This window comes from Wyeomyia smithii, chromosome 2, assembly GCF_029784165.1.
Source record: "Wyeomyia smithii strain HCP4-BCI-WySm-NY-G18 chromosome 2, ASM2978416v1, whole genome shotgun sequence".
Lineage (NCBI taxonomy): Eukaryota > Metazoa > Arthropoda > Insecta > Diptera > Culicidae > Wyeomyia > Wyeomyia smithii.
In genome coordinates, this window is record NC_073695.1 from 196,756,110 (window position 1) to 196,782,355 (window position 26,246).

The 26,246-nt window shown below is 39.7% G+C and overlaps 1 protein-coding gene across 5 annotated transcripts in view; it reads left to right on the plus strand.

Annotated features, from left to right (window-relative positions):
• The window catches only part of LOC129720706 (uncharacterized), a 156,399-nt gene that overhangs the window by 44,174 nt on the left and 85,979 nt on the right, over positions 1–26,246 (plus strand). For all 5 annotated transcript variants that reach the window (XM_055672307.1, XM_055672306.1, XM_055672309.1 and 2 more), the window contains exon 3: positions 23,771–24,119. In XM_055672307.1, coding sequence (XP_055528282.1) covers positions 23,787–24,119 — 333 coding nt within the window. In that variant the 5' untranslated portion in view covers positions 23,771–23,786. The remainder of the gene's footprint in view (positions 1–23,770; positions 24,120–26,246) is intronic.

Below are 26,246 nucleotides of genomic sequence, written 5' to 3' on the forward strand. Positions count from 1 at the left end.
ATCACAGGAAGGTTGTATGCAAAGCCACAACCGCAAGCTTGAAGTAGAATACTTTTACAAGAAAGATAAATCGGCTGCTTGCGTGTCAGTCATTTTTTCTAGTAAATAAACGTTGACCGTTCATTGGTAGTATTGTAATTTCTTTTTGTTTGATATTTTGAATGAAGTTCATTGAATATTTTCAAATTTTGTGCAAATGAGAAGTTGAAGTGCTGCCGAATTGTAATATGCACATTTAATACGACATCATTAAACGGGAACGGAACAAAGACTACGGTTATGCAGAACGCGAATGACGGCGCGATGCGATTCGCCTTACCGTGGTGAAATGTACAGCTCTTTTCAAGGCGAAGTAGAGCTATACATTTCAACACATTTCGTCTTGCCGAATCGCATCGCGCCGTTATTTGCGTTCTGCATGACCGTAGCCAAACACTAAGCGACGCAAACACGTAATAATAGTCAGAGTATGCATGTAGATGAAGATAATTAACTTTGGATTATAGCGCGAAACGAGAAAATATTAACTCTTCAAATATTCATTTGTGTTCTTCAAATTTCAGTTGTTCAATTTAATAACCGATGAAATGTCTGTTTATTATCTGATGAAGTTCTTATATAGGCCAAATGATTCATTCCCAATTTACTAGGTCCATAACTCTGCCGACCGTGCTTGGGAAAGCAATCGTATAACGACCAATCAGAGGTCGAATTTTGTGTTTTGACAAGGCTTAAGGATTTTCAATAGTATAATAGTTCGAAAAATAAAATTGCAATTTCATGCATCTGGTAGGAATCTTAGAAGATTTTCTAATCGATTGCTGCAAAAACGAAGGAAATCCATCGAAAACTAACCGATTTATTAGCATTTGAAATTGGACATATATCTCACTTTTTTCAGCTTTAGATTTTCATTTCACATCCCTATGTAGCCGAACTTCCTGAGAGAAGTATTCTACTTCAAAATATCGCCAAGGGGAACGTGGACAAAAAAAGGTTGAGAACCGCTGGTTTACACGATTTATATTTCTAGAAAAAACGAATTTAATACGTTATTCGCAATGTTGTTTTAAAACAATATTGCGCTTTCAAGGGTTGAAAAAATTATGCTAACTGATTAATCGAAAACATTGCGTGACTACTCTGAAGTGTGAAATGTTAAAAACGGGTATTTTGACAATTATACAACCCACAAAGCAGAGCAAAAAAATGGGTTTATTGTTGATGGCAATGAATAATTTCTTATAATACTTCATCATAATCAAACAGAACACAAACATTCGTTTCCTCTCAGCATATGTACTTCGTAGGCAGGTGGAAAGCGGGATAATACGCATGCAAATAATTTCTCGGCGAGAAACTCCATCATCCGTGTTCTTCGAAGCAGAAGTAATCAGCAATCAGCATTCTCGGATTTGCGGGGAATTAACGATAACACCTCTTTCGCTTATTACAGGTGTGATTCCGTGTACTCCTTCGACTTTGGCTTCTAATATCGAAATTCGTGCGCCAATTTTCAGTGCTAATCACGTTTTCCTTTGTAAAAAGCATAGCTTTTAAATTTCATCACCGACTGCCGCTGCAGGGCGCCTCGCGTCTCCTCTCAAGCACAAGCCGAGTTATTCTTTCTCTGCATCCACAGGGGAGGCAGAACCGAAAAGTAAAAGATATAGCCTCGCTCATGAGCAGCATGAGCATGACGAAACTTCTACACCGGCATCACGTTGGTATTTTTTCGGAATCCTGCTAGCATCGCGACATGCATCGCTTACTCCACTTTGCATCATATCCAGTTTCCCAGATGGGTTAAACTTTTCATTCTGCGATGGCGAAAGGGCGGCAACTCACGATTTCTGACTTTTTATTCATGCACTTCAGAGTGCAATCTGGTACCGAAGCCACTAATGCAAAAATCATTATTCATTGTGATTTTCGGTGCAAATTCTATTTTCATAATTTACTTCAGGCTATCCTAACTTTTACTGTTCCGTTTGAAGGCGAAACTAGTTCTTCGAAGGAGGTAATCGTGAATTCAGGCTTCATAGCTCTGCTCGTTTCCACTAGAGATGGTCGGGTATGGGAAATTTGTTACCCGTACCCGACCCGTACCCGACTCATCGAAAATTTTCAAACCCGTACCCGACCCGAACCCGAAGTCTGGTTTGTTTAAAATACCCGTACCCGACCCGAACCCGAAAAATATCTATTCTAACTACCCGTACCCGACCCGTACCCGATAGAAAAAAACGCCGAAATTGCCGGTACCCGACCCGTACCCGACCCGTCCTGGTTTTATTTTTTTATTTTTTTTGTTCAACATGCCTGGGTACCTCGTACATTTTATGCACTGATTGTCATATGTGGTTTCTCTAGATGATGGCCGGAGTCAGGCTAGAACCGAGTGTGCGTGTGAACGAACGATAATGAACCCAGAGTTTCAGGCGGGTGGTCCGCTATAAGGAATCGGTCCACTATGAAAAGTGCATGTCTGGTAAAGTTTAAAATAAACGACGAGTTTTATAAACACATTAAAGGGTCAAACGAATTTTAAAAGGTCAAAACTAATATAGTTTATAACTTGAGAAAAATTTGATTATTCACTGCATTTGCCAAAAACCTGTAATTTGAGTATAGATTCGGTGTCATTGATAAATTCTAAAAATCAGTAAAAACAGATATTAAATAAATAAATAAATAAATAAATAAATATTTAAGTGCTTAAGTCCAAAATATGGGTGCAATATCATAGAATTTGATTTTTTTATAACTTTCCAAAACTCGGCATACTGACGTTTTTTGACATATTTAAAAATAAATATATCATTACTTTGAAACGCTCTGCAGCTTCAATGATAGCTTGTTATTTTTTTGGCCTCGAAGAAAAAGTTGATTTGTAGTTAGTTTTTATTACCTATTATAATATATAATATTGTTTAAATTTTTATAAAAACAATTTTTTTTTGCGAAATTTGGTTGATTTGAGGAGTTGTGCAAAAACTACGTAAGCTGTTTTTGTAAAGAGGACGCCCTGTGGCGTTGCTTGTGGTTGAAGATTATATAATTCTGTTTAATAAAAAAGTTAGGGGAGAAGTGCTAAAAAATCATGACAAATAGAGTCACGTGCTTTATGAACGTCTCCAAATAAAAAGTGGAATGGAGATTCGTGTTCAGCACCCCAAAATTAAGTATATACCATATTTTTGTCTTATTTATCGACACTTTCTTTTTCTTGGCAAGCATTTGTATTAAGTCGCCCCACTGTGCAATGCTCCGCGGTTTTCCTGACAGTTATGAAAAAAGCCCGACAAAAACTCCATTTAAATCAAAACCGTTGCAGGAAGAACTATTCAATCTAACATTAGAAAGCGATAGCATGATGTCATTCCCTTGGTGCATAGACTGCCGACAACTGTCAGAATAGGTATTGGGCGATCTCTCGTTGAGTGATGATGGGCGATTTTCTCTCCGATCTTACCGATTATCGACATTAAGAAAACACCCAGGCTTGAAATGATAAAAATTGAATTCTCACAATGCACGAAAATTGAATTACCCGTACCCGACCAATTGAGAATTTTTCAAACCCGTACCCGACCCGAACCCGAAGCCTTGGTTTTTTAATTACCCGTACCCGACCCGAACCCGTAGAATATTTTTTGGCGTTACCCGAAACCCGACCCGAACCCGTCGGGTACGGGTTTCGGGTAAAAATACCCGTACCCGACCATCTCTAGTTTTCACAGCTGCAACATTGCTAACATCCCAAGCCAAGTAACTTGGTGGGAAGCGGTCTCTAATGAGATATATGATCTCGTACATTATTTAAACTGCCTAACTCTCGGTATACTTTATTCTGCTCTCTATCATATTCATACATACCACCTGAGGAAAAACGTTGGCGTAAGAACTCCAATTCTCTGTCAAAAGTTCTTCCAGCGTACACTGTGCTGCACTTCGGAAAGGTGCACTTTTCCGGAGCCCTTGGGAAACGACACCGCCGAACAAACTTTCTGATTCATTTCGGCAAATTCCTGATGGTGTTGTGTACTTTTGGTTCATGTTCCCGCTAATAGCGAAAATTCGAATTAACTTTCTGAGTACCTCCCGCAACCGTTACCTGAATTTCAGCTTCACGTGAAGTGCACATTTGAAAAATGACTGCCGGGAGAAGGCCTGTCTGGGGTGCATGATGATGGGCACATTTGTGTGCTCACGGTGTCGATATTTTACCCATCCGAATGAAGATATGGCACAATTTTGGCGGAAAAGTGCAAGACCGGCTTTCGGCATGGCGAAGCCGAAGTTGGTTGCGTTTCGTGGTGGGTGCAATTGCAGTAGTAGTACTATGTTGCACCAAGAGCATTCAATAATTGCGAAGACCTTGGAGTGTAGTGTTATATCTGTCAAATGCATGGATGTGAGCATCGTATTTTGGAATATCGAAGTTAATCCGCGGGATATGTTTTGTAATGACAACGTGAAAAACGTAAACATTCATGACGATTATGATTTCATTACAATTCCAGATTAAATTAGCCAAAGTGGTCCGTGAACAATAATTTATTTTGAACACTAGTTTAAATTTAATTATATTGTCAATTTATATATGTACTCGGTGATAATTGCCACATGTGGAAAAATGTTATTCATTGGATTGCTTGAAACAATCGCTAACGATATTTTTCGATTCCATGTATGAACTGTTCTTCGCGCAGTGAGGTTCACCGTGGATTAAGCTCATTTGCAAAATGCGATGGAACGAGTTTCTGGCACTAAAAGTTTGCTTTCAAATTTATTGCTCCCAACTTTTTTCGAGTGTAAACTTTCCGTTGGGTACATCGTGTGCGAAAAAAAAAACCAACTACTAACTCGCTGCTCGCGTGAGGTGTCTGTACTGTGTATTGTAGTATGTCTGTTCCGACTGATTCGATGATGCAAAAGTTCGTTTTCGATTGTCGATGTAATTATTTTTGTTCATGGCACCGTCCCAGCCGAAACATCTGGTGGCGAATTTAGTTTTTCTCTTAGAGGGGAGGCTGTATAATTTTGCTCTGAGGCTTTTTAATTAGGACTCGTGAAGAAATTTAACACATCGACTCAGTTTAGAAAATTGAACAAGTAGACACAGTTTTTTAAAAGAGGTGTCAAAAATTTAGCGCTATTGAATTTGAAGTTGTTTACCTTCGAAAAATGGATTATTGGATTAATTATATGGGGTTCTTCAACCGAATTGTTTAAATTGAAAAAAGTTTTCAACAACTTATATATTTTTGTTTATTTTCTCTCTATCATCAAATCTCCACATATGGTAGAAGCAATTGTTAGCTTAATTGTGTTAAATTGAAAAAAAGATTCAGCAGACACAGAGGCGTCGCGTGGCTGATTTCGTCACATATACACCAAACATTGATTCAAGTTCTTTTTCCTCGAACGAAATAAGAAAATCAAACCAAAGTTTTTGATGCTCGGATATTAGAACAGGTGGACCCGACGCCACTGAGCAGACATTGAATTTTTATATTGGAGTATTTCGCGCTAACTCGATTGAGGGGTTGGCAGCACCCTTTCAGAATTCAATTAACTTTGCGGGTATGTAGGCCTTACTACCCTAAGCAGCTCTGCGTATGTGCAGAGCTAGCACCTAAGCAGCTCTGCAGTACATGAGATAGAGAAATGTTGTCAAGAAAAGTTCTAGGGAATTGTCTGAACTTTCATTTAAAAATAATAAAAAAAGTTTTAATTCAGAACCGAAATAAATTCATTTTGAAAACAAAAAGTGGTTTCAAAAAATCGGTTATCTCAAATTTTATTCAAAATAAGTTTTAGATGGACAATTTAGTTGCCTGAAATTCTCCTGAACAAATCGTACTCTTAAGAAAAAGAAGTTTTTCTACCAAAACTTTTTTTTGTTCACCTTTTGTGGATGACTTCTAGGTAATCATTCTTGCTTTCATTTGAAAATAGTGGAAACATTAAATTATAAACTTTCCAAGAAAAGAATTTATTTCATAAACAAAATGTGATTCTATAAAATCGTTCATCTCAGATATTTTTCGAAAATTTAACGACTTAACTCTTCTAAATAAAAAAGTGGGCACTGTTAGGAAAAAAAAGATTCTTTAACAAAAACTTTTTCATGTTTGACGCGGTTGTAGGGGAGGATTGTACAAAACGCACCAGTCAAGCATTTGCACGATTTACAGCGCTTCAAATCATTTCAAAGCGATTGAACGTGTAGGATGATTGTAGGATCTATTTATTGTATGTTTATGACGAAGTTTATTATAAAATACTCGATTTCAATGTCTTTTTTGGTAAAAATTACCATTGCCGCCAAACAAGCCTGTGACCAAAACGCACCACAACAAAGGTCAGTATGCTCCAAAGCAGAAGGCTAATATCACAGAACAGATATGCAACTTCGAACAAAACTCTGCAGCAAATCGGTGCTCAAGTTTTCGCATTCATTTTTTGCTGTTCCATCCTACATTAAGTTTACAGTGCATCGTTCGAACAGTTCGCTCCAATAGTTTGAACATGCACCAAAAAACTATTTTTTTGCTTTAATGACCAGGCAAAAAGGTGATCTTGAATAGTTGAATCTATCAAAATCAAGTTAAGACAGGATCGCATTCAAGAAATCTTCAAAGTGGAAATTCAGAAACAATTCACAATCAACGTCAATAAACTAAAAATCTTTCAACCATTCAAACATTGTCTAACAAATCTTCTTGGATCGTACACCTCACGACTGTTAAAACTATTTTAACCTGTTAGTTGATTTACTTGAATATTTTCGATGGACTTGGAAACCGGATTTTCTCGATCAACGACAATATTTTTTTCTCATACCGTTTTATATACCTAACATTGCTAGAAATGGATATCAGACGCGCTGTACCAGCACTGTTTACGACATTAGGTACAATGTAAAAAAATGATTGTCGTTAGTCAAGATATTCAGTTTTCAACTTGGGCAACAAGGAAATTCATTAAAAATATATCTACATAAAAACCGTTGCACGTATGCGGGTGGTACTGTACGTTTATCATGAAAAGGCACCCTCGCTATACCAGTACCGGGGAGAACAAAGGATTCTCTCGATGAAAAAGCGGCGAGAGCGCATACAGTCCTTTTGTTGAATGAATGGAATATAAGCGTAATGAAATTTCGAGTGTAAAATGTATTCTCTCCACCGCTAGATGTCGATACCCTAAATAAAGAGATTTTGTCTCGTTTTTGATTCTTCAGTTGAACAGATGTGCTAATATGCCACTAGCAGAAATCAGCACGCGAAGTGAGAAGCGCTTGAAGTCTCGAAAGTAAAATAAAAAATAATGGAATATGCTCTACGTTGTCAAGCAATCTCCTGCAAGCTCTTCATAGTGCATTCTGTCCCAATTTAAATTTTGATTGTTTTAAGGTAAAAGTTGACGAAAGTTAGTGAAATCATTTGAAATACTCTTTATAATACTATAAACTCCAAAAGTGTAAAGGTTAGGGGAACCATAGTTTTTTGTATTATTTACTAGTCAGTTTATCATGAAAGCTTAAATAAAATTCATGAATAATAACATGTTGGACAGAGCCACAGCCAATTGCACAGTTTTTTTGAGTATTTTAGTCATTATGGCACACTTTTTTATATGAGAATGAGAACTGTAGAGAAGCTGGGTTTTTATGAGAAAAGCGAGGAATTTCGTCATAAAAAGCCACATTTGTAAGTATTTTGGGGAATTAATAGCATGGGCCATTTTACCCAACTGGTGCGTCTTGTACGGTTCTCCCTTACTTGTAAGTTGTCAAGGATAGTTTTCAAAAAAAATATCTGAATTTTCATTTAAAAATTTTGAGAAAATAAATTTAGAGATTCTACACTTCTCAACGAGCCGCCTGAAAAAGTTTTTGCTAGAAAAACTTATGGTGATTATTAATTGTAACCGAACTACGTATCTACGGTCGTTTTAATTTACTATCTTTCGATTTCCTTTGATAAAATTCAATGTAAACTTTCTTATCATACAGTATGTTAGGTCCCTCGTTTGGAATATTTCTTGAGCTGACAGAGAGTCACATTTGATAGAAAAACTCGTCTGCGCATATGTCCTAATGTTAATCTACTTAATGTTTTTCAACCTTTAGGTTTTTTTTTAATACTCTTCTACTGAAATTGTAATTTATCAAATACTAAGATACAGAGTTTCCTTGTAGAAGCTTATGACCACTGCTACCATCAGTTAGATACAGAGTTGGTATCAAAAAACGAGCTGTAGAGCGGTTTTTAACGGTTTTTAATTGAACTATGGAAACAAAAATTGTAATAACGTTTTTTGTGAAAAAACTTCAAAATACGTTTAAAACTATACTACTTTTGAACTTTTTTGCTCCAAAAATGTTATGCAAAGAGCAGAGTGAAAATTTACCACATACTACTTATCCAGCATTAGCTCTGCGTGTAGCAATTGTTTGCACCAAACTCATTTTTTCTTCGCTGTGTTGTGTTTATGCTGTTCGCAGGAGAATGAACACACTTGCTGCTAACACTACAGCTGATCGGAACAAGACTTGTGAATCACTCTAGTGAGAATTACACAGAAGCACACTACGGTGAGCACTACTGGGATAAATTCGATAACTTTCGAAGAGAATCATGTGGGACGGGCGGCTGATCAAGATGCTAAGCAAACAACGCAATCTACAGGGGATAGTCAAAATAAGTAGGATAGGCAAAATTTTGATGGAATTTGAAATGCTGTAGCTTTGCCAAACGTTATTCGATTTTAATAATTCGAACACTATTGAACTGGAAAACTTCTGAAGTTTCATTTTCTGACCTCAGATCTGGCCTAGGTCACCGGATGTAGGAAATATTCCTAAGTTCCGGTAGGTATGTCAAATCTGCAAATTTTTGGATGGATTTGGTAATGGGTTACCTGATGAAAATACTTATTCGCATCATCGACATAGATAACAAAATCATTTCTGAAGCGAATGGTCCATCAAGATCCCAAGAAGTCTCCTAAGTCCTAAGAAGAACCTTTAATAGGGGACATTCACGTTTTTGCACCAAATATAGCGTGTGACACCTCTATCTTCAGGATTTTTCATCAGAAATCTTTCAAAAGACTAATTTTTGAATATAGGCTTCATTGGCCACTTCCGGAACAACCTGAATGCCCCGAAGGAACTCGTAGTGAGGGAATTTACATTTCTGCATCAAAATATAGTATGCGACACCTCTATCTTCAGGATTTTTCATCAGTAATAATCCCGAAGACATATTTCTGAATACAAACTGCGTTGGTCACTACAGGAACAATATAAATGCCCCGAGGGACCCGTAGCCCGTACTAGAGGTTCCTCTGAGTACTTCCGGATGAAAAAAAGCCATTTCTCGATGAGTTCTTGGCCGATTCCGGATCTTGATGGACCGTTCGCTTCAGAAATGATTTTGCCATCTATGTCAATGATGCGAATAAGTATTTTCATCAGGTAACCCATCACCAAATCCATCCAAAGAATAGCAGGTTTGACATGCCTACCGGAACTTAAGAATATTTCCCACATCCGGTGACTTAGGCCAGATCTGAGGTCAGAAAATGAAACTTCAAAAATTTTCCAGTTCAATAGTGTTCGAACTATTAAAATCGAATAACATTTGGCAAAGGTACATCATTCCAAATTTCATCAAAACTTTGCCTATCCTACTTATTTTGACTATCCCCTGTACTTTCCTACCTAGATGCTCTCCTAATGTCCTTTCGGGTGAAAAAGCTCACACCACTCTATTATCTCTTTGGAGAAATATTTCAGATTGCACAGCAGGGCTTTTTTGTGAGCTTCTGAGATACACATGATTCGTTCTTCTCCTCAAGCAAGTACGGCACTTTGCCCCCCGTGTGAGAGCAGTTGTTTTCACGGTGTAAAATATTCTCATACACGCTAGTGATTTTCTGAGGAGAATCCACTGATTATGAATTATAACACTGGTCAACATAGGTGCAATCCAAAGGCTCAAATCGGAAAAAATGAAAGATTATAGCCATTCAACCATTCCTGTGAATTTTGGTGTCCCTAGCCACTAACTTTTTTCAGAGACTTAGATGAGTTTTCTCGTGAATTTAACGTTGAAGCGACGAACCCGGCGACCAATTACGCTCTCGTTAGCTGACGTGTTTTGGTAATGGCCAGGGGCACCAAAATTCATAACAATGTTTGAATATGTATAGTTTTACATTTTTTCCGGTTTGAGCTGTTGAAATGCCCTTTTTTTAATTTTGTCGATCAGTGGAATCCAAATACGTATCTGCGGACGATTCTATTTTTTTAAATTTTTTGTAGCAGAATTCAATTGAAACGCTTTCTATCTTTATTACCATGAAATATCTAACATATTTAAAAAACAAAAGCAAAAAGCACAAAAACTGTAAAAAAAGAAAAAAAAGTATTAATTTGCAAAACTACTTGTTATCAATGCCGCATAGGAAGAGTGTAATCGTGAAGTCGAAAATGAAGTCAAATCATGCCCAAACATTTTTTTCAACTACGTAACCACGAAACTGAAAAGTAGCAATTTCCCGTCACGAATGCATTTTGATGAAAATGTAGGTGAAAACCCATCCGAAATTTGTTATCTATTTGCAAATTTCTTTCAGGTAGTCTATAGTACATTCTTCGAAGAAGACCGCGACCGCGACTTCTTTGCGTTCATTCCAGAAATCTCTAATCATGTATCTGTTAATAAATTTTTTCAACACGAAGTCTTAAAAGCACTTAGAAGCTTAGACGCATCGAAAAGGTCTGAACGTAACGGAATTGCTCCAATGTTCTTGAAGAATCTTCCTGGGGAACTAACAGTTCCAGTAGAACGTCTTTTCAATTTATCTCGTAAACAAGGGAAATTCCCCGAAATCTGGAAATGTTCTTATATAGTGCCTATTTAAAAACCAGGTGCGAAATCTGATGACATATCTCTTCTATTCCAAAACTTTTTGAATCGTTTGTAAATGACAAAATTTTCAAACAAATAAAAGGGTTCGCCACAGAAGGCAGAATCGCAAAAGGCAGAATCGTGAAAGGCAGAATTATATGACTGTACACACAAGGCAGAATATTTCAAAAGGCGGAAATATGAAAGGCAGTATTTAAAAGAGCATGAAAGGCAGAATCACTGGAAGCAAAAGCTGACTCACGATAGCCAAGTGCGTTATGGGAAATTGGTGCGAATCCTGGTCATGGTGTCAAAGGTGCTACTCTACTGGTTTTGCCTAGGTCCTCAAGACTTTCGCGGAGAGTAGTTTTTCGGTATAACTTAGGCATAACTTTCATTAGTCTCAACGGCTTGTTGGGTATAATTAACATAACACAATTCATGCGGCGAAGACGCATAATCGAGGGTAAGGAACCGAGGCGGCACAAAGCCGCCGTGGTTTCCGCAGTTCGAGCCGGCCGCCGACCCGCCGTCGGAAGCGGTGGTCTCTCGCATACAAACGACTGATCTACTCGATTTCTAGGATTATTTAAACAGGTTTTCTTTCCCTTGGTTAAGTTCGAACGAGCGGTAGCGAGTAAGGACAACATACACTTGGACAATAGAGTCGGCCAATGTTAGTAAAGTACATAACCAAATCGAATCTGCCATTTTGTGATTCTGCCATTCGTGCTCTTTGTGATTCTGCCTTATGAAATATTCTGCCTTTCGTAATTCTGCTTTTCGTGATTCCGCCTTTTGATTTTCCGCCTTTCGTATGAGACCCATTGGATTCATGAGCGTCCTTGAAAAGGATTCCTAAAAAAAGAATCTTCAGGAATGCCCTGACTGTGGGTTTGGTGAAATGATGGAGATTAGTATTTTTTGTTGAATAACATAAGAATCTAATAAAAATACTGATTTTTACAATTTCATCAAGTCCACAGGGTCATTGGATTCACGAGGGTGTTTTTTGACCGCGATAAAATTGAAACAGCACTGTAGTATGCTTTCAAAACAAATTTCAGTCATCTCTGGGGTGCACCGGGGTACGCATTTAGGTCCACTTCTTTTCATTTTGTATGTAAATGACATTTCCCTCATGGTTTGAAAAATAAACATATTAACGCTATTCTTCGTCAATGACATTATTTCAAATTGTATAGACTCAGCTGCGTATCTCCCAGCTGATTTCGAAGTAAGATGCTTCTCGAGTCCCGGCTCGGAAAAGACTGTTAGTGTCACTGGGATCGTAGCGCTGGCCCCGCAATTGTTCTGTACACTCAACAGTTGGCTTCGAAGTTTGTGTACAATAAAACAGAAGGTAGAGCTCCGATATGAAATGTAGCACCATGGCCGGAAAACAGTGCAGAACAAACTATACAAAAAATGATGCCATAAATCGCATGATGCGTCAGTGTAATCTACATTGCGAAACCATTGGCATAACAAAGTCACAAGAACAAATTGAAAACTGTCTGAAACGCACTAGAATGCTTAGTACCTAAGAAAAGAGTTTTTTTTTCTTCATCTATAGTTTATTTGACACGGCACAAATACAATTCAATGTTTAACGGCGCCAATTATATCTGGTAGCTTACTTTCTAAAGTATCTGAATAACTAAAAGCGAATTTTTTATCCTCGCTGCCGACTACGAGCTGAAACTAAATCTAACTTAAAGCTAGAATATTTTGCATTAAAAGCACAGGTTTGCTGTTTGATGGTTTTCATTGCCATAGGTAAGCAGCATATTTAATTTGTTCCGCTGCTGGGCCAAGATATTACGGACTGGCATATTGGGTTGTTTCCATCGGGCCTTGAGAGTATCGTGCGGGTCTGATTGCTGTTTCCGGATCCGGGGTCTTAACGTGTTCTTGTCGTTTGGTTGGATGTAGGCGGAAGGGAATAGGACTAAACTGGGGCGTGGATGGATTTCAGGAAAACGTATATAAGGGACATGTAGGATAGGTCACGGCTCGCCAAGACATCACGAACAGGAACAGCCGGCTGCCTACCTTCGGCCTGCAGGGAAGCTATTAATCTAGACCTGGCGTCACGGTGTACAGGGCATGACCAAACAACGTGCTCTATGTCGTGATAACCTTCACCACAGGCACAGATACCACTCTCCCCGAGCCCAACACGACGGAGATGCGCGTCAAATCTATAGTGGTTGGACATAAGCCGGGACATCACGCAAATGAAATTCCGACCTACATCCAACCCCTTGAACCACGGCTTCGTCGATACCTTGGGGATTATGGAATGTAACCACCTTCCCAGTTCCCCCTTGGTCCAAGAATTTTGCCAACTGATGATCGTATTCTGACGTACAAATGCGAAAAATTCATTAAAGGCAATTGGTCTTTCATAAATATCACCGTTTGTTGCGCCCACCTTAGCCAAAGAGTCCGCTTTCTCATTACCCGGTATCGAGCAGTGAGAAGGGACCCACGCTAAGGTAATCTGAGTAGATTTTTCGGATAAAGCACTCAGATGTTCCCGTATTTTCCCCAGGAAATACGGAGAGTGCTTAACATCTTTCATCGATCGGAGAGCCTCAATGGAACTAAGACTGTCCGTAAAGATGAAATAATGGTCCGTGGGCATTTTTTCGATAATCCCTAGGGTGTACTGAATTGCAGCTAATTCTGCGACGTAAACAGAAGCAGGATTATCGAGCTTATGGGAGACGGTTAAATTGTTATTGAAGATACCGAAGCCAGTGGACCCATCAAGAAGTGATCCGTCAGTGTAGTACATATTGTCGCAGTTGATGTTTCGATATTTATTGGAAAAAATTTTAGGGATCTGCTGCACGCGTAAATGATCCGGGATTCCACGAGTTTCTTCTATCATGGATATATCGAAAAACACAGTAGAATCAGAAGTATTTGATAAGTCGACACGATTTGGAATATTCAAAGAAGGGATAATATTTTGGGATATGTGATTGAAATACAATGTCATAAAACGGGTTTGAGAATTAAGTTCGCTTAACCTTTCAAAATTTTCAATCACGGGACGGTTCAAGACCTCACATTTGATTAGAATACGAGAAGACAGGCTCCAGAAGCGGTTTTTCAATGGTAGTACTCCAGCTAAGATCTCCAAACTCATCGTATGGGTCGATTGCATGCAACCCAAGGCGATACGCAAACAACGATATTGTATTCGCTCCAGTTTGATCAAATGTGTGTTTGCTGCGGAGCGGAAGCAGAAACACCCGTACTCAATAACAGACAGTATCGTTGTTTGGTAAAGCCTTATAAGGTCTCCTGGGTGGGCTCCCCACCATTGTCCGGTTATTGTACGAAGAAAATTCACTCTTTGTTGACATTTTTTCATCAGATACCTCACGTGACAACCCCAGGTGCTTTTAGAGTCGAACCAGACACCAAGATATTTGTGTACCAAAACCTGAGAAATCGTTTTACCCATTAATTGTGTTTGAAGCTGAGCAGGTTCATGCTTCCTAGAAAAAACTACTATCTCAGTCTTCTCCGGAGAGAATTCGATACCTAGCTGTAAAGCCCAAGCAGACAAATTGTCCAAGGTATCTTGCAATGGTCCTTGCAAATCGGCAGCTTTGGCTCCTGTAACAGAGATTACACTGTCGTCTGCAAGTTGTCTTATCGTGCATGAATTTGCCAGACATTCGTCGATGTCATTTACATAAAAGTTGTGAAGAAGGGGGCTTAAACATGAGCCCTGGGGAAGACCCATGTAGCTAATGCGAAAAGTTGCCAAATCGCCGTGCGTAAAATGCATGTGCTTTTCGGACAACAAATTGTGCAAAAAATTGTTCAAAATTGGAGAAAATCCTTGTCGGTGAAGTTTACCCGAAAGAATGTTAATAGAAACGGAATCAAAAGCCCCCTTAATGTCCAAGAACGCAGACGCCATTTGTTCTTTGCGAGCATACGCCAGCTGAATATCTGTTGAAAGCAACGCAAGACAATCATTCGTCCCTTTGGCACGGCGGAAGCCAAATTGAGTATCTGATAGTAGACCATTTGATTCGACCCAATGGTCTAAACGACGGAGTATCATTTTTTCCATCAATTTCCGGATACAGGATAGCATTGCGATCGGCCTATAAGAGTTGTGATCAGAAGCTGGTTTCCCTGGTTTTTGGATGGCGATCACCTTCACTTGCCTCCAATCCTGCGGTACAATGTTTTGCTCCAGGAACTTATTGAACAAGTTCAACAAGCGCCTCTTGGCATTGCCGGGTAGATTCTTCAACAAGTTGAATTTGATTCTATCTAACCCAGGCGCGTTATTGTTACAGGACAGGAGGGCAACTGAAAATTCTGCCATCGTAAAAGGTGATTCTATCGCGTCGTGGCCCGGAGACGCATCGCGAACAATGTTTTGCTCAGGAACAGAGTCCGGACATACTTTCCTGGCAAAATCAAATATCCACCGACTTGAAGACTCCTCGCTTTCGTTGACCGTTACGCGATTCCGCATTCTTCGGGCTGTGTTCCAAAGAGTGCTCATCGATGTCTCCCTCGACGTCTCGTTCACGAACCGACGCCAATATCCGCGTTTCTTTGCTTTAGCCAAACTTTTAAGCTTGGTATTAAGCTCTGAATACCGTAAATAGTCGCCAGGTATACCTCCCTTCTGGTAGGCCTTAAACGCGTCGGATCTTTGCGTGTAGACATCGGAGCACTCTTGGTCCCACCACGGAGTGGGAGGCCGTTCTTTGATCGTTACGCCGGGATATTTCTTCGTTTGGGCTTGCAACGCGGCGTCGAGAATCAAGCCCGCGAGGAGGTTGTATTCTTCAAGTGGTGGATGATGTTGAATCGACTCGACCGCTTTTGAAATCATTTCCTCGTATAACTTCCAATCGACATTCCGTGTGAGGTCATACGGAATGTCAATTGGTCGCATGCGAGTTGACCCGTTATTAATTGAAATAAGAATAGGCAAATGGTCGCTACCGTGAGGATCAAGGATTATCTTCCATGTGCAATCCAACCGTAGCGACGTCGAACATAAGGATAGATCCAAAGCGCTTGGGCGCGCTGGAGGTTTCGGGATACGTGTCATTTCACCGTTGTTTAAAATAGTCATGTCGAAGTCATCGCAAAGGTTATAGATTAAAGAGGAGCGGTTATCATTGTAAGGGGAACCCCAAGCCACACCATGAGAGTTGAAGTCTCCCAAAATCAAACGTGGCGAGGGAAGAAGTTCTATTAAATCAAAGAGCAGCCGTTGCCCAACCTGTGCTCTGGGAGGAATATATATTGAGGCAATACAAAGCTCTTTACCTTGTATTGTCATTTGACATGCGACAACTTCGATGCCTGGAATCGAGGGGAGGTTAATACGATAGAAAGAATAGCACTTTTTAATCCCTAAAAGTACTCCTCCATATGGGGTGTCTCGATCAAGGCGAATAATATTAAAATCATGGAAGTTGAGATCAATATTTGAAGTAAGCCAAGTTTCACAAAGGGAAAATGCATCGCATTTGTTTTTATTTATCAAAACTTTAAACGAATCAATTTTTGGTAAAATACTTCTACAATTCCACTGTAAGACAGAGATAGAATCCTTCATATACGCAGTTGAATTAGGCATCGAAGGATACAATCGCTGCAAGGAGGGGCCATTGGGCAGTCAACTGCTTCAAAAATGATCTAACTGTTGGGAGGAATGCTGTAAGAAAAATTTTAATTGGATCGGGTACATTGAAATTTTCAAAAATCCAGTCCACAATGTCAGGAAATTTCACTAATCCAGAGTTTGTTTCATCAACTGGATGTGCAAAAGGAACAACTGGGGTTTTAGATGTTCCTGGCAGTGCTGGGAACTCCTTCTGGGACTTTAAATTTGCAAGTCCAGGAGGAGTTTGCTTCGGTTTTTCAGCAGCACTGTTTGGTTTGTTCGTACTTTTCATTACACTTTGGGAAATCTTAGGACCTTTACGGGGAAGTTTAGGAGAAGAAACATTTTTCCTCTTCCTAGACTCCCCAGGATTGGCATAAGATGTTCCCGCTGATGAATCGTCAGAATCGGTTTCATCAGAGGGCAACAGATCAAAGGGGTTCGATGTTATGGTAGAAGTGGTCACGGTCTTCTTAAGCATCTCAGCGTAAGAACGCTTTGAACGCTCCTTAAGTGACCGCTTGATTTTATCTCTGCGCTGCATGTACACCGGGCATGTGGAGAGCTCATGCTGGTTTTCCCCACAGTGAATACATTTTTCAGCATTAACACTGCAAGAATCTTCTGCATGAGTCTCCCCACACTTGCTACATCGTGCCTTATTGCAGCAGTAGGCGGCTGTGTGGCCTAACTGCTTGCAATTGGTGCAATTCATAACACGGGGTACATACAATCGCAAAGGCAGACGAACCCGGTCGATCGAGACGTGGCTAGGGAGTGCAGATCCGGCAAACGTAACGCGAAACGAGTCTGACGGAGTGTAAACTTTTTTACCGCCGACGAGAGACATGGACCGCAATTGCTTACAATCCAAAATCTTCGCCTGTGTTTCGGTATTTTTGAAGCAACCGGTTGCGCTTTTTAGGATACACTCGACAGACAGACTCGAATCGGTTATGACACCGTCGATCTCCACGTCTCGTGCGGGTATGTAAACGCGATACTCGCGTGTGAAGAGCTCAGAGCAAGCGATAGCATTGGCCTGTGTCAGATCACTGACCACGACACGGAGCTTGTTAGGTCGGACCTTGGAAATTTCGGTCACGGCCTTGTACCCCTTCGTCAGGTCTTTTGAAATTTGCAGTATGTTTAATCGCTTTGAATTCACTCCTGCCTTTGGACGAAAATAAACAGTATAGCTGCCCTGTTGAGATCCGTCCGGGTAAAGCCTGGGGCGAGGGGGGACTGGAGAATGAACAGGGGAGGGGGTAACAGAAGGGTCAGGGTCAGGGGGGTTCGGGGATGGTGGCACGGGAGGCGAGGGATCTATATCCATCGCGCTAAATGTAGCGCACGAGCGCACTAGCGCCGACAAGAACACGTACCTCTTTACTTCTTCCTTCCAGCAGTGGTTGTCCGATCGTTCGAAGCTGCACCCAAAGCAGCCAGCGGCACCAGTACAGCAGCACCAACACAGCCACCAGCAGTGAGCCGGGTGTGAGATCACTCAGCACAGCGACACGGACTCGACTGTCAACTGATGGCCTTGAATAAAACACTCTTTTGTTTGGCTATTCGTACACACGGACCGGATTGTAATAGAACGACCACTTTGCACGTCCGTTTCTGTCGAGTGTTCGACGCGGAATGAGAAAAGAGTTGTAAACATTATAAGTGACAATTCTAATCAAACAGTGTATGTAGTCTACATTTGCTATAAATAAAAATAAATGAAATAAATAAATTTAAATTTTTTGTCGGGAATCCGTTTAGTTCAAATAAGATTATAAACAAAATTTCGTTGCACTTTTTACAAATGCAGGGGCGACTCGTCCATAGGTGCAACCTGTGCATTGCACATGGGGACGTCAGGCAAAAAATGAGTCTGAAATCCAAATTCATGCTCTTATTTTCTTATTTTTTGGTTTTATTTTTGAATAGTAACAAAGGGAATTACTTGCTTTTATTCGCGGTTAAAATTGTAATTACTTCCCCAAACTCTGATTTTCAGAATTTCTAGTTGAACAGGTAGGTTCAACAGCCACGAGTCGCCCCTGTACAAATGCCAGCATACTTTCATAGGACGTAGTCCTACGTGAAAAAGCGAACAACATAAATCGTACACGATAAAGGAGTATAAACACTAGCAGCTACCACCGTAACTTTGAATATACGTGTGATCGGAAATACTGAAAACCTTTTACTAAAGAGAGATGGAAAACAGTGAAAAAAATTAGGAACCTATTTAAATTCGATATATTATAATGTCAGGTGACCACACATGTAAACACATAGGATGAGTTTTGTTTTGAACTGTTTTGATCTAATATGCGATTCAAACTATACAATTTAAGGATTGCAATTAATCTATTCGGAAAATACATGCAAAAATATGGAATCATTAGAACTCACAAAAAGCTCTTGTCTGATGGTGGTAGAATGAACTTGTTTGTGATTGATTTGCAGGAAGAATGTGGTTTACGGTTTTCGTAGAAATCAAACCAATTGGAAAATTCATAATGGGGCAAAAGTTCGCTATATCCTTGAGGCAAAACTTCGCACCAAGTTTTTCAGCCAGAAGAGTAACGTGTTTCAACTTTTTAAGGTACGCTATGTTCGTTCCGGAAATATCAGAAAATATAAGTTGGAAGCAATGAACACCTAAGACATAACGGAAAAACAAAACGTTGTGTTTCTTTAGAGCTAAACTTGGAGATATGGTATTATCATTCTGTCCAGCTTCCTAGAAGAATTAAATTCGTTATTCCACAGCTTAGGCTAGAGCGTTTTTCATCAGTTTTTGAAAAATTTCGATTCGAAATAGATACCACTTCTTCAAGAATCGGATTTTAACTGCTGAAAGAGGAAGAAAACGGGTGTAGCGATTTTGGGTGTTTTTTTCGAAATTCTTAGACTTCAGACAAAGTTCGAAAAGTTCTGGTAATACGTTTTGAAGGTGAAAGGTTTATGTTCCACACTATGAACTCTGAATTACTAATGCCAAAGCATATATTAGTTTTTCCTCTACACATCCTCTTGGCACCAAAATTAAAAAATGTGTACCTTTTTCACCTTTTACCTTTTTTCTACTATTTAATCTTTTGAGTAATCTTCCAATGTGGTTCCTCTTCTTCCCTTGAATATTTCTTTCACAAATAAGAAAGCCGCATTTCGCAAGATTGTCATTTCGAAATGTAACAATTTCACCAGAATAACTAACAGGCATTCAACGAAGTAATAAAACACTTAAAATGCGAGTGGCACGTTAATGTTAAGTTTACGCAGGTTGCAAATATATGCACTGCTCTTCAAGCACAGCAATGTTCACAACTCAGGAGATTCCAACAACCACAACATGGATGTTATAAATATTGTACACCCTTCCTTTTTCCCTCTGAGTGGCGCACGCTTACTTTGCTTTCATTCTCCGCAAAGTACGAAATTGTTACGTCTGCACACGCACCCAAAAATGGTTCTCCTATGTCGAGTTCCTTTCTGTTTCCGCTCGAGTGGTGGCGGTGTTCCTGGTGGATGAAGTTCATAGCAGGTGTGTGAAAGGAATTTCGAAATGTCGTAGCATGGCAAAAGCTTCCATATATATACACACACATTTATATACGAGTTATAAAATCCATAATCCTCGACGTGCTATATTCAGACAAGCATCTCATTTATGCCACTACTGCACTACCGGGGCTTCCTATGGCGGTACAGCTTGCTTTCCTTTATTCGCTGCTGCCAGTAACACAGTGGCTAACGAGAGTCGCAGTTCATCTGGATTTAATTGGGCATTGAGATAAGGAAATTGGTGCAAAGCATACCTGGAACACGCGCGTCCGTCGAGCACATGCCAAGTAACTAAGGACTGCCGTCGACGGTCGGTGTGCTCATGGAATTTGCTTGCCAGGTATTTATATCAGTGAAGCTCGGAAAGTCAGGCCGTTTCACTGTAAGTTTTCCACCCAGACAAATGCGAACAGGAGTGCTTAAACGATCTCCCAGAACTGGGTACAATCTAAGGAATTTTGTCTGACACTCTCATAGCTCATAGCATTTAATAAAAGTGCTTTACACCGCACACCATCGTCGTTTAGCTAAAACTAGGTGAATTGTATATATACACTCGCAAACGCACACGAAACAGGAAGATGGAGTGGGTGGATTTTACTGCAGAGTGTAAAGTTTACTTGCGGTACAGAAAGTAACCATGGAACAATTAAGCGAGACTTTCCACGATCCTTCACACTTGCCAAGCCCAGCTATCCAGCAGCGGAGTACGAGAGCTTTCGCACGAGCAAAGAAGCAGGAGCTCATTGTTTCCTAATCTGTTAATTACCTATTCTAGAGTATAGTGTAGGTGTTCTTTACCCTGAGGCGAACCCGCTGCGAATAATGATGCCTTTAAAATTCTTTTTATGAATCATCATGAACGCACAAATATATTTTTTCAAAGTTGGAGTGTCAGGTTTGTTTTTGGAAAAGTATTCAATTGAGACTCTAGTGACATCTGTATTCGTTTTTTTTTTCAGTTGTACCAGTGATTTACTACAAAAACGTAGTTATTCTAAGCCATTTGTCTGACCTCGTTGGTTTATTTGCTTATGAACGCAATGGATTTTGAGGGAAGCTTTTCGTTGCGGTCAGTTTAATTTTGTAAAATTGCCCGGCATATAGACATCGCGGCGCAGCGCATAGAACGAATAACTAAAAAGGGTCTTCGCGTTTTCATAGGATCATTTTCACCAAGAGAACGCGTTTGTTTGACATTAACGAATGCTGATAAAGCGTTTCGCTGGTTTAATGGCATTTCGTCAGAAATTTGGTTTCAAGTTGGTACTATTTTGCTCTGTCTATGTTTAACGCATTGACGTGAAGTATATGGTTATTGCTAAAACGGTAACTCTGAAGCAACTTTAATTATCGAGTGCTTTTAATTGACGAAGAACCATTTGTCATTTATAACTGTATAAAAATGCTCTTTTGTGGCAATGAGTCGCCGTAAAAAAATCTCACCACAATGTCTACAGTTTTATGCTTATATTTCGCTATAATGATAATTTTTTGCTTCTCATTGCAATCAAAACCGATTCTTTCAGTTTCTGAAACTGTTTCTTCCAGTAGCTTGCGAGATTTGCTGCTCGCTCATTAATCCATTGTACCGATAATAATATTTTTTAGGTGAGGTCCTTATGATGAGAATTCCCTCTTCCCAAAACAGATATGCAGCAATATTGTACCCTACATTTGTGAGACTTTTTTACGAGTATGCAATAGGGTCCAACATTTCCCGAAAACATCTTCGACGCTTGTAATATTTGAGTAACATTTTCTCAAAAAATCTACATGTGTAAAATTTATTAAGTGGCGAGTTTCAGCGGATGAAAAGCAAAGCACAGATTCCGTGAGAGATTGATTCAAGCTCAATCCGAAACTTTTTATTCGGGACTCGGCCAAGAAGGTTAATTCTTCCAAATCCCGCACCAGGAAGCTGTACCGCGAATAGTTGATGCAGCTGAAATTCATCGTACTGAACGAGACGTACGTTAAAGCGGATGCCAGGTAGATCCCCAGGGATTTTTTCGTCGGCAAGTCCCGCCTGAATGTTCCGAAAAAGAAGGTCTACAAATTTACCAAGAAATACTTGGTGTGGCAGTCGATCCATGGGTGCGGCAAGTGTGAGGCCGCTATTAATTCAAAGCACAACCTCAGCAAAATTTGAGAGTTGTGTAGCCGCCAGGTTACAGTGTCCGCTTTGTCAAGTGGATGATTGTGGGTTCGAATCTCAGTAGAATCATGTCAAAAAAGACTCAAATGGGTGTTTTCTCAGGCTCCTCAACCGTTTACTTTTCCTTTACGCTGAATTCTCTAATACGTTGGTGTGATTTCCTCTTAAGAAAAAAAAAGTTCTCTCTTATAATTAAAATTGGCCAGAAGGACGCACTACGATACTTCTCCAGGGAATAACAAGTGACTATATTTGACAGGTAGAACGAGGCAAAAATAAGTTCGCTTTTAATAAAACTGGCCAGAACACTTAAAGAAACTTCTCCAGGGAATTATAAGTGGCGATATTTGGCAGGAGGAACAAAGTATAGTAGAACAGTAAGCGTGTAAAAGGAAGAATAAAATCACATTACCACAAACACGGATAATAATAAGCATGCCACTTCTCAAAAGCAGTATTGCTAATAATAAAAGTGCTTTTGCTCGTCACCTTCTAGAACGTTACCTCTAAATGTTTGAAGAAAAACGGGCCTCACAAACAAATTTGCCCCGGGCCCCCAGCTTCTAAATCCGGCTCTGGTTGCCAGAACAAGAGAGAACTCTTTTTGTTGTAAAACGCTTATTAACATTACTTTATTGGAGTTTATGACATGTAAAAGCTTATATTTTCATCTTTATATTGCTACGCTGAAAGGTCACGTTCTAAATCAAATAAACATGGTTTTAAATTTGAGAGTTTAAACATAGATATGGAAGCACTGCTCGTGGGCGAATATTTTCTCCCTGTTGCTCTTACATAAAATGCAAGATGATAGTGACAGCATGTACCAAAATTTCGATGATCATGCTTGCAAACGTGCATCTTACACATCCTCAGAAATGACATTATTAATGCTAACATGCCCTGGACTTAATGGCGTAAGGATTCCACTTATACTTGGAACGGCGGTTGTTGCAATTAAAAGTATATAAAAAGAGTATATTTTTACAAAACCTGTTTTCTTTCTTGCCTATTCACGAAGACAACCAAACATTAACGAAAATCCAAACTGACTGGACGACAATAGAACTCGGCACGCAAGCCTTTGCAACTGAATTTACAAACTCGAACTTTTCTTAACTTTTCCTGATGAAATTAATCAGATTTGAAGTAGGAAAGTATAATAAAAACATTGGGCGAAACTCGACTACTTACTAGATGAGGATGGTAATTTAAAAACTAACAAGTGCTGCAAACAGCCGAGAACTGATTTGTATTATATTTATATACTGCGCAGTGTGAATCCGGGATACGTTCAACACCAAACATTACTAACAACAAATAGTAAATATTTTGTTTGTTACGACTGCTGAACGTTAAATAGGATAAGAAGCAATGCTACCCTCTTCGCCTATCTATAAAACCTTTGCTGGACCATTGGCTAAAACCGTTTTCTTTGTTTGATTTCAGCTGCAGCGGAAGCACGATGGTTTCCACACGACAGATGACTGGTTCCACTACTGAGGACACCACCCTCTACCTGTTTCGCTCGTCGGCCAGTAATTCCTCCAGCCAGTTTTCCTCGAACCGGTCCACCGCCGCTAGCGTTCACCAGCAGAGCCATCAACAGTCATGTAGTCCCACAAATGCCCCAACCGGCCCCAACTCTGGGCTGGTGCTAGTGGGGCTCAATTCCCTACCGCAACAACACTCGTGTCCATCGGAGCAACCGGCTCTGAATTTGCTGGATCTACCAATCGAGATCCTGGGCCACATATTCTCCTACGTGGGCTACAAGAAGGTGGCACAGATGCGAGTGGTGAGTAGACGACAATTTATGATATCCTCTTATATCCTCCTATGTACAGTCTCAATGTCCATCGGAACGCAGTCAGCTATTCCATGTAGTATCCATTTTGTACTGCTCATGAATATCATTGATTTTAATTATTATGCAAATCTAGGGTTCAATTTTCGTACACTGACGTGCGAAATTGACGTTGCGATAGAGCAGGTTCCATTCCCAGAGGTTATAAAAAAAGCGGAACGCTCTACTGACGCAAGGAAGTTAAAAAAAGCTTGATTAGATTAGGTCGATCTGATAAATGTGATGTGACGTGCAAATGATTGAAGGAAAATGAGAAAAATCACTTCGAGGAAAGATTCATTTCCGCTTGAAAATGTCATCTGCTATTCGAACTCTCCTGCGTGATGGAGTTGAAATGCCGTCTGCCGAAATCATGAAGAGAAAAAAGCATCCCCGGCTGTATCTTTCAGTCACTTATCATGGCCTCTTCTCGGCAGAACGAGCACGAACGAAAGTAGCAGGAAATCGTTGACAAATAAAAAACCGATATGATTTTCTCATTTTTCTGTATAATCCTTCGAACGTAGCGGCTCGCGATCGGATTTAAAGTTTCGAGAAGTTATGACTATGAAAATTTGAACGTGATACCTGCAGCCTCCCAGAAAAAGCACTGAGGAAAATCGAAAACGTATCGCCAATTACCGCACTTTGCTTATGCACGGAAAGTTGCAGCCGCTTTTGGTGAAACGTGCAATTTTAGTTGATTAGAAATTCAAATGACTTGCAATGGAAAGACAAAATAAAACTAGGTATATGAGTACCTTATATTTCGTTTTATCTTCTGTACATTTTTTCCTCTCGGGGGATCTTCGCTTGTTAGTTTTGTCGTTAATTTCAACGGCAATATTACCTTTTATTATTTTTTGTTGCCGATTCGCTTTTATCAAGGAATGCAATGCGAGGTGAAAATAATGAGCTAATCCAATTTCAAGGAAAATAATGAGAAATTAAGGTTTGAGAAAACGTAGCCAACTTTGAGTGAAAACAGCTTGGCATGGTTCAAACTATTCAAAACACAGCTACTACATTTTTGCTGCTTGATCGTCATATGCTTCTTATTCAACGTCATAGTTAATGATGGTTTTATAATAATCCTTTATAAAACGCCATCAAAACTAGAGTATCTCGTGCAAAACTATACGCAACACAAACGGAAGGGATTTTGTTACTTTTGAGTAACATTTTCTCACTTTTTTGTGTCTTATGACCTCGCATTAGACACAAAAGGTAATAAAAATAAGTAACAAAATATATAACGGCTACACGCTTGTATATGTTTCTGCAGGAGAACATACAACCAAGAACAGCAATGCATTATATCGAGACTTTTTCCGCTGCATTTGTATTGAGGCAACGATGAGGTTCATTTCTGTCCGCTTCATTCACAAATAAGCAGAATCTCACCCGTTAACCTCAAATTTCTAATTAGAAACACCACTGTTTCGTTCCGCAATGTTTACTTGAAATTGAAATATGTAATACCGTGTGACCAGAGTTGCCGGAGTTGCGAGTGTTGTTCTAGATGGGCAAGAGCTTTGTATCTTCAACAGGTTTAAATGAGTTTCCATGGAACGATGAGTGTGTGTTTTAGATAACTTGCAAAAAAGCAAATGTTTGTGTTTTTGTGGGGGAAAAATGCTGCTTGGGAGCTCTTGTCATATTTTTTCTCTACTCCGGATGCGTACAACAAACAAACTAATATACGCAAACCGGATGATTTGGAGATAGAAGAAACTGGTAACATGTGCAACATATGCGACAGTAGGGGAACAACGGGCAAGACGGTCACCCTAAGGAAATCATTCATTATTCTGCTCAAAACACAATATTTCAACCAACGATATTCATAATCTTCGACATTGACTAATGCTTTTCATAAAATAATGCAAACTTTTCCTTTTTTATGTGATTTTATATTAGTTTTCACTAAAATAAAAACAGTCTCGAAAAACCACTATTTCACAACGTGCATATGAAACGGACCGGCTGTGCTGGTAAGACAGATCTATGAAAGACTATAGCAAATTTCTTTTCTATACGGGACGACGCGCTGGGCAAAAAAGCACGTGTTTGCTTACC